This window comes from Engraulis encrasicolus, chromosome 19 (assembly GCF_034702125.1).
Source record: "Engraulis encrasicolus isolate BLACKSEA-1 chromosome 19, IST_EnEncr_1.0, whole genome shotgun sequence".
Classification (NCBI taxonomy): Eukaryota; Metazoa; Chordata; class Actinopteri; order Clupeiformes; family Engraulidae; genus Engraulis; species Engraulis encrasicolus.
The window spans coordinates 40,894,770-40,904,769 of record NC_085875.1 but is presented as its reverse complement, the minus strand read 5'-3'; the positions used below and the strand labels follow the sequence as shown (position 1 = coordinate 40,904,769).

At 43.8% G+C, this 10,000-nt stretch overlaps 1 protein-coding gene across 2 annotated transcripts in view; it reads left to right on the top strand.

Annotated features, from left to right (window-relative positions):
* The window catches only part of mapkbp1 (mitogen-activated protein kinase binding protein 1), an 87,576-nt gene that overhangs the window by 38,625 nt on the left and 38,951 nt on the right, over positions 1-10,000 (top strand). For both annotated transcript variants that reach the window (XM_063184422.1, XM_063184421.1), the window contains 2 exons: positions 1,653-1,835; positions 6,668-6,828. In XM_063184422.1, the coding sequence (XP_063040492.1) occupies positions 1,653-1,835; positions 6,668-6,828 (344 nt within the window). The remainder of the gene's footprint in view (positions 1-1,652; positions 1,836-6,667; positions 6,829-10,000) is intronic.

Genomic DNA, 10,000 nt, shown 5'->3' with positions numbered 1-10,000 from the left:
TTGGCCACAGCTCCCATAATATACCACAATGGCACTCCCTCTAAATCCCCCTCGGGCTGTAAACCACAGTTTTATCTCCTCAACCCACTCCCTGAGTTCTTGTGGGAAATGTGTGCTGCGTGCCTTCTGTTGTATTGGATCGATCCGGGAGTCTCTCCCAAAGCCACACTGGTCACTGGGGTCTAGATTGCAGAGGGCCTGATGGAAGAGGAAAAGAACGACTCAAACATGCTGAGGCCAGTGGTGTTGGATGTAGGTCAATTTCTGTCAGCGAAAAGTGGAGTGGACTTCGGGGGAAAATGCACAGAGGATGCAAAAATGCAAATGATAAAAAAAGTTCTACCGCCCCATTCATCCAATGCGCACACACAACTACATAGCCACATACGTGTACACAACACAGCATACACACACACATGCATATGTGCATGTACACAAACACAACCGGTCACACACACACACAACCAGTCTCTCTCACACACACACACGCACACGCACACACATGCACACAACACACAAAACAAACACACTCAAGACACACATCCTCGCGTCAGCTCAATTTGCTCGTCGGTGTTGGGCCATCGTAGTGTTATTGGCATCTCATTTTCTCTAAGGGCCTGAATCCCTAATGCAGCAGCATTCCAAAGCCACGCTGCCATTGTGCCCACTCAGCACTTTCCGCTCTTCTGCAGTTGCTTAGCGAAGAAGATGAAATATCGGTGTACCTCAGGCGGACTAAAAAAACTGTACACAATGCAACACAAACAGAAGAAAACTAGCATAAAAATGCACTTTAAACAGAAGATGAATGGATTCAAAAGTGAGTACAGTATAAGGGGAAAAGGGGAATGCCTACAGTTTTTAATAGCAGTGATGTACACATGCTAATTGGCGTAGGACATCACTGTTGTCCTATTGTTTAATGTAGACATCACTCACGAGGACAGTGCAACTATACACAATAACACAGAAAGACAGGAATGGTGCATGTAATAGCTCCTTTAACAAAAGATTAATGGATGCAGGAAAAAAAAGCTGTATGAAAATTTGTTCTTTTTTTATAGCCCCCACAAAGGACAGTTAAACTCGAAAAAATAAATCGTACCGTAGCAGAGTATTGTTCTTTTCTTACAGCATGTTAGTATTGTCAATGCAGTAAGATTTATGGCGAAAATGTTTCTGAAAGCAGCCCCTCTCTCTGTCTCTACTCTAATTTCACTTTTTAGTTTTTCTGTGCCATGTGCCCCACCTGTCCTCCGGTGAATTGTGCAGCTTTTTGGTTTTTAATAGATTTTATTTGGTGTCTATTGCTAATATCAGCCCCTCTCTGTCACCCCCCTGTCCCCCAGGTGAACAACACATTCTACATTTTACGTTTCTTATTGACTAGTATTGATATCACTACTAATGGCAGCACCTCTCGGTCCCCTCCACATTGACATTCTGTATTTAAACTTCTTGCTGTCTATTATTCATACAAGCCCCTCTCTGCCCCCAACCTGTTCCCCAGTTGAACACCACAGTCTGTTGAGTATTACTGATATACCATCCCATCTCTGTCCCCCCCACCTCTCCCCCAGGTAAACATCACATACTGCATGGTTGAGTATTGCTGATGCCATCCCCTCTCTGTCCCTCCTCCTGTCCCCCAGGTGAATGCTACTGTGCCCCTGCTGGGCCGCTCGGGGTTGCTGGGGGAGCTGCGTAATAACTTCTTCAGCGATGTGGCGTGCGGGAAGGGCCGCAAGGCGGACAGCACCTTCTGCATCACCACCTCTGGCCTGCTCTGCGAGTTCAACGACAAGAGACTCCTCGACAAATGGGTGGAGCTGCGGGTGAGTGTCCCAGTCAGGGTTTTTTTTGTGTAATTTACTCTTGATCGTGCATTTCAGTTAAGAAGACATGCTTATCTGTTTGCACTATTAACCTTTTTTATACATAAATAAATACAATTTTCATTATTGCAGGTGTTGAGAAGGTCTCAGAGATAAACGGGTTTTCTGAACCTTTGTCCAAACCACGGATAAATGGGAAGGGTTTTTTGTTCAGTCTGCAATTCTATCGAGTGAATCCCAACAATCTTTGAATTTGAATAATTGTCTTTGCACCCAACGTCCAGAGTACTCGTTGCACAAGACAGCCAAAATGTCTGTATTAAAAGACTGTTGGGAGCTCATTACCGGAGTTGCACACTATCTTTATCTTTGAACAAGGAAATGCAGTACATGTCTTGCTTTACGAAGGAGGATGACCTGCCATGTCCTGCATTCTTACACAATACGTGCTTATAAGATGTTTCAATCTTCCTTCTCTTGGGCAATTGGTAGCCTCACAATTGGCAACAAGGACACCAGGCAGATATGTGAATCCTCATCTGCTCTCCTGTTTCCAAAGCCTTTCTATTATGCTCCCTTACATAATTCAAAAGAGACACAAATAACAGCATACAGTGGATAAACAGCAAACAGCAACATCAGTTTAAGATCAGAGGCCTTGTCCGTGCGACCCGCTCCCTTGCTTCAAAGCCTTTCTTGTCCACCTGAACAGCTGTAGTAGAGTAGTGTTGCGTGCTGTGCTGTTGTTGTTTTACCCCCTCCAGGATTAAGAGCTTGTTGGTCGCGCGGCACCAACGTTTAAAGGCTCAGCACCCCAGAGGTGTGGTCTGCTCTGCTGGGCTCTCCGCCAGAGAGCGTGGCCAAATGGTGCAAGTCAGCTGCTGAAATGGCCACAGAATTGTCACAGCAATTGTCCACAGCAAACCTGTTACACCCAGTAATGTGATTATGCCATGTCATCAATGCAGTTGCAATTCGATTGCAAATGCAAATGTGTAATTGTTCAATGATTGGCCATCCATTGTCAATTGATTATACAATGTTTTTTGGTGTTGTTGTGTGTTTGATGTGTGTGCCCACTGCTGCTCCTCCCATGGGGCTTTGCGGGCTTAAATGCTTCTCATTCCTGAATGCCAGCTGTCTGGCTCACCCGAGGAGGCCCTGCTGCGTCTCTGGCTCATTTTTAGCCTGCCCAACAAGTGTGTGTGTGTCCCAGTGTCTGTGTGTCTTTATGTGTGTATGTGTGCGCGCGCACACACATGCAAGGCTGTGCACACGTTGCTTTTCCCGTGCCACTGTCTAATATTAGTGTGTGTGTGTGTGAGAGAGAGAGACAGAGTATGTGTGAGAGGCCGTGCACGCGTTGCTTTTCCCGTGCCACTGTCTAATATTAGTGTGTGTGTGTGTGTGTGTGTGTGTGTGTGTGTGTGTGTGTGTGTGTGTGTGTGTGTGTGTGTGTGTGTGTGTGTGTGTGTGTGTGTGTGTGTGTGTGTGTGTGTGTGTGTGTGTGTGTGTGTGTGTGTGCATGTGTATCAAAGTGTGAGGCCGTGCACACGTTGGTCTTCCCGTGCCACTGTCTAATATTAGTGTGTGTGTTCTTCTTCTTCTCTCCTGACTGTGATTCCCGTTCAGAAAAACGACAACATCACAGTAAGTCGCTTTTCAGGGGCGGCAGTCGTCGCCTCAGTGTCACACATCTAAAGGCTGGGCTCTCCCCCACCACCCACAGAGAGCCGGAGGCACACTCCTCCACGGGACCCAAAAATTGGGGGAAAAAAATCAGTGGGAGTCAATGGAGAGACCTTTTTTGGACTCCCATTTGTTGTTTTGTTTTTGTTTTTTCATCTTGGGTCCCATAGAGGGGTGTGACTTGGGTGCAAGTCAGTCATTGTCATCCCATCCTTTCCTGTCGCCTCCAGCCTTGTGATCTGAAACTCGAAATCGTCGATGGTCGCGTTTTTATTCAACATCTTGCAAAAACATGAATAAAGGACATTCTCTCATTTGCAATCAGGATATTGAATGAGAGAAAGCTCCCAAAAAGTCAGTCCATGCTGGTTGATAGAGGGGAAACCTGTTTTCTCCACAGAAGCAAGAGGCCAGAGGCCACAAGGAAGGATGGGAGGGCAAAGATTGGACCTATACCCTTAGTCTCTCTCCACCACCCGCCAAACCTCCACTCATTTTACCACTAGTACTGTTTTTGCTCATTGGCTAGTGATGTTAGAGCACCACTGTCAGTCACGCCCAGCTGTCCAGTCCATTAGGTGTTCAATGTCAAAGGTCACGGGTATGCCAATTACCATAGACCCATAAAGGCATTTCTTCATTACTCTCTGTCCCCCACTCACTCTGTGTCAAATCACCTCGTCTTCACTGTATTCTGTCGTGTGCTCGTTGTGCCACTTGCTGTGGGAAGTGGAGTCCATTTGTGATTTATTTATACCCAATTTTTGTGATTTAGTGTTAACAATGCTTAAATGAAATCAGTATCTGTTGGGGTTGCAACAGTAAATTACTCACAACCACACACAACCTGCCTCTATTTTTCGTCCCGTGTGGACAATTTGTGTGAAATCCTTTTTGAATGGACCTTGAGAGTGAAAAGAGGGCCAAAAAACAAATGTAGCAGCGGAACATTTGCTGCTCTCAGGTTTGTGCATGACTCTATTTTGATGGGAGAGATTAAACGAGAATGACCTCGGGGTGAACTTCCCAGCCCACCCAAAAAACACCACCACATGACCTGAAGCCCAGTAGATGAGATGCTGGATAGATTTGGCGTCTCCAGACCAGACCGGGTTACGGTCAGAACAGGTACACACCTCGTCACAATCTGGCCTTTGTAGCAGCAACCAGCCATCCACTCCCTCCTACTCCCATCCTCCGCTACCCAGCGCCCAGCTACTTGGAGTGAATGAGAAAGGGGTTGAGGAAGAGAGAGAGAGAGGGTGAGAGAGAACGATAGACAGATAGAGAGCGAAAGAGCGGAGAGAAAAAAAACAGACAAGAGACAAAGGCCTCTCTGTCTCGCGCCTCATTGGCTACAAGAGCATGGGCATTGCGTTCCGTTGTTTGATCATCGACACCAAGGTCCCCAAAATAAAAGAACCTGACCCAAAACTAATTCCTGCCGAACATAAATATCATGTTCGTACTTATTGCCGACACTGTGCGGAAAAGGTTAAGTCCTTCCATGTTAATTGGATTGAACAACTCGCTGGAGAGCGGGTGGCTCACTCACACAGTACTCATCTGGTAATGAAGTCGCTCTTCCGTAAAGCCAAAATCAGATTCCACCCGGATAATTGTCCATTGTGCCGGCAATGTTTTTTTTTTGCCGCCTCACTTGTCCTGACGGCCACTAACGCTCCGAAATATGTTTTTGAGAGAGTGAGAGGTGGCTAAAAGAGACGGGGGTTAGGAATGCAGGCATGTGACATTCTTGCATGGATAAAATGGCACCCACACAGAGTTATTCCCCTTGATCTCAGCAAAGTAGTGAAAAAAGACATAAAATCTCACTTGGTGCGCTTAAAATTACTGTTATCACACTCCCCCACTCTCACTACGCTCTTCCCACTGCCTTCACACGTTAAGTATTGATCAATGAATTGTGCCATTTTTTTTTCTTTACAAGATGTGTATGAGTGTTTTCACTCAGAAACAGGTGAAGTTGTTCATAAAATGTGTAGTGGCCCTATCACTTTCCCTCACATCTGAAATATCAATCAGTGAATTATGCCATCCATTTTTGTCTTTGTGTGTCTTTTGTTATCACTCAGAAACAGGAGAAATGGTTCTTAAAAAAGAAATGTAACCCCCCCACACACACACTCCTCCCACTAACCTCACACCAGAAGTAAGGTGTGACTCAATGAATTATGCCATCCTTTTTTTCTTTACAAGATATGTGTGAGTGTTTTCTCACCCTTTTTTTTACTCACCCCTCACCCATTTCACTCCACCCACTAACTTCACAACTTGAAGTATGAGTCAATAAATTATTCCATTTTTCTGTGTGAGGGTGTGGGTGTGGGTGTGGGCTTGCGTGCGTGCGTGCGTGCGTGCGTGCGTGCGTGCGTGCGTGCGTGCGTGCCTGCGTGTGTTCTGAACAAGTGAAACGGGTGAAATTGTTCTCAAAATTTTCAATATCCTTCAGTAATAGGATTCCTACCCCCATTTCACTCCTCCCACTAATAAATACATATATATTCTCACTCCTCTTCTCCTCACTCAGAGCAGGTGAAATGGTTCTTTACAACTGTAATGGCAGTTGGTAATGGAGTCTTTAGGGGGTTGATGGATGACCCCTGAAGGTCATCGATGTGCCATTGGCTACAGATCTCCATCTTATGAGGTCATAAGCCCAGCTGACTGACTGACTGGGGACGCAGGTCTCATGGTCAATAGCACTTAATTTACTGTAATGGTGCTCATTCGATTTGCCCTCTGTCTCTTTCCCTCCCTGTCCTGTCCTTCTACATGTCTTTTTCCTCCCCTTCCTTCCCGCCTGTCTTGGGTTTTTCCCACCTCTATCTGTTTCTCTTCTACTTGGTCTATCTGTTGCTGTCACTTTGTCTGTATTTCGTTTTCTCCTCTCTCTCTCTCTCTCTCTCTCTCTCTCTCTCTCTCTCTCTCTCTCTCTCTCTCTCACACTCTTTCTTTCTCTCTCTCTCTCACCCCTCTCTCACTCACCCTTTTTCTTTCTTTATCGCACTCTCTCTTTCTTTATTTCTCTCTTTCTTTCTCTCTCTCTCGCTCTCTTTCTCTCTCTCTCCTTCTCTCCCTCTATCCCACCACCCCTTCCTCCCTCCCCTGTCTGCCTGTAGACCACCATGGCCACGTCTCTCTCGGTGACGGAGGATCTGATCTTCTGTGGCTGTGCTGACGGCACCGTGCGGGCCTTCAGCCCCATCAACCTGCACTTCATCTGCACGCTGCCCCGCCCACACAGCCTGGGCACCGACATCGCCACCGTAGTGGAGGCCAGGTGAGGAGACACACACACACAAACACACACACTACCCAGCATGCACACACACTTTACCGCCTACACAGCCTGGGTACTGACAGCTTGGGGCAGAGTAGTGGAGGCCAGGCGAGGCACGCATCCAGATCTTTGTCATGTGGTCAACATGCACGCATGCAAGCACACACGCCTGCACGCACACGTAAAGATGTTTTTAAAGCTTAATACACATGGGAGATAGCATTTTTCGTAGAGAAAATGCATTGTTTAAATACCTTCCGTTTGGTTCCACCCATAAGAAGTTTCTCTTAGTTTCCTTAGACGTCTATTTTTTTTACTCTCTCCTCTCTGTTTGTGTGCCACAGTGTCTGGCCTTGTTCCTGTTATCTACCATGTTGTCAGCAGTGATGAGAGATACATTCAAGTACAACTGGCCTGGCAGCTTGTCTGTCTGTTGCTGACTCACCGTGAAAGCTGAGACCCAGTTTATGTACATATGGCTATAGCCAGATCCTGTTCACTCGCCTTTGAAAGGGGCATCATCACATAACATTATGTTTCTACAGCAGGTGCCTCTAGTCTTATGACTATGTTGTTGTTTGCTTGTAAAAATAATACCATCCAGTATGTGGAAGGTCAAAGGTTTGTTTGTAGGCTTCACATAAAGCATGAATAGACTTTCAGCGATTACATGTTTTGCTGTTTATGCAATATAATAGCTGTAAATGCGATTGGTGTCTGGAGTATGGGAGTGCAATGCTTTGTAGTCACTGTTTAGTGGTGGAAGTGGTAAAGGTGCGTGTAGGAGAATGCACATTTTCTTTATTGTTTATTGTTTTCATTATGGTGTCAAATGTATGGGTTTGTTTTATGGTTTTTTATTCTCTGTTTTTATTTTGCAGTATATCACGAAAGTGAGTACACCCCTCACAGTTTTTGCAGATTTGTGAGTATATCTTTATCTTGGTCTCATGAGAGATGAACAGACCAAGGATATGGATCACTGGAATCATGTCGTGTGATCTAAAGAGACCAAGATAAACAAATTTACTTTAGATGGTGTCAAGCAGGTGTGGTGGTAAACAAGTGAGTTTTACAAAAAAGTGTATCCTCTCAATAGCCAAGCATGGTAGTCGGACTGACATGGTTTAGGGATGCATGAATGCTGTCAACATTGGCAATCTGAAATACACCTAAAAGAAATATGCATGCCAATATGCACTGTGACTACTGAAGCAGATCATGGTATTCGCCATAGGATTGCATTCAAATCTCACACCAATCTATTTAAGCAAGGTGCACACTGAAAATGTAGAAGTTCAATGCAAAGAAAGGTCGAAACGCACACCGATGACCTCCCTTTTAATCCCTTTTAATTTCGAGACGATTAGAGTCAACACGGCCCATTCTCTACCGGATTTTAATCTGGGGTGTATTCACTTTTGTGAGTACATGAGTGATTCTACGATTCCCCTACGCTTTTGGCAAAAGCAAAATGTCAATTATCAGTATTTTTTTCAACTAAATGACCTAGATGTTTACATAGTGTATATATTTAAGTTTCCAAACAAACAAATTGCCAAGCTTAATCTTAAATAATTTGATAAATACTCTAATGAAAGCGAACATTTGCTTAATTATTTTGTCAACAGTGTTATGGACAAATACTATGTCATTTCAAACATAAAAATACTACAGAGTTGAAACAATATATGTTTGAAAGTGCTTATATCCCTTAGCAGTAATGTTGTCATTAATCTGTGCAACTGATATAGAAAATGTGATTGTTGAGCTTCATAAGTAGGATTTTATGAGTCACTGTGATACAGACTGACACATTTTTCATCATAAATCCCTGTAACGTCTGATTTGAATATAGTCACCCTCCTTACACAAGACTTCCTTCTCCAGAGATAATCCCTAGTGTATGTTCATAGGATTTTTCCAACACATAAGGGATCAATAGCGCAAAAACACTTTCAAAACAGTCAACCGTGTTACTCAACTGTGTTACGGTCAACAGTGCAGGGGAACAAGTCGGCACTTTTTTAGGAGAAAAAAACAGAGCAGACAAACCCATCTCCCTAGAACACAAATTATTTTGTTTGTCTGTCTGTCAATATGGATATAAATTGGCAAAAACATACTCCTCCTCAACTGTCATCAGTGTTGCCAGATTGGGCTGGTTCCCGCCCAATTGGGCTGCTTAGGATGGCCGTGTGCGGGTAAAAATGGCATCTATCAGAAAAACCTTCCCACTGCCATATAAATCAATAGAATTGAGCGGGTTTTTAGGGCGGATTTTGATCATTTTTTGGGCTGGAAATCATCAGCCTCATCTGGCAACCCTGACTGTCATACTTAATTGTAACACCATTGACGGTAACACCGTTGACATTTCAGCCATTTTTATGGTGTTGTGCTAATTGAGGACCTCAGAAGTTCCACCACAACACCTTAATCAATTCATGTATCTGTATGCTTTATCTGTGTTTTTCTACATGTGATTTCTAATTCAGATTCTTATGAATATGTTGATAACACAGTTGACAGGCAATTTTCCCGCTATGAGAACATGAAAAAGAATGGATTAAATTATGGAAGGATGGAGCTCAAAATTTACCAAAAAGTCTTCCCGTATCCTGCCAAAGAGGTTATGACATCACGTGATGTTATTCGTATGGCCTAAGACCAAACCATTACTGATTTATGGAGGAGGTTTCAGACTGTGACACGGTTAACACAGTTTTCGTGGACACACACAAAATGGCAAATTTCATGTATAATGGAAAGGACAGTGGTCTTTCTGACAGTTTTGTCATATTGTGATGATTACTGTGAATCAACATTTGCAATCGTCTTGGGCAAAACAAGTTTCTTTACATGCTAATATGAAGACTGAATCTGACATTTGGAAAACAGGACGCCATGAAAACGCCCAAAACCAGTATTAAATATTCATTCTTGCTGAGGGAAATAATGCTATGTCTACACTTTCTGTATTATATGAAAGATAAATGTTTTCTAATGTCCAAAACATCATTGGATGCAGTTAATAGTTAGTGGAATTGTCAAATAAAATCCACGGACTTAAAAGTGTAGGCGATTTAGAGAATCACTCTCAAACATGAAGGGCTGTATTTTTTTTTTCTGAGTGAACAAGACATTTAAGCAGTTAAATATGTTGTTAAAA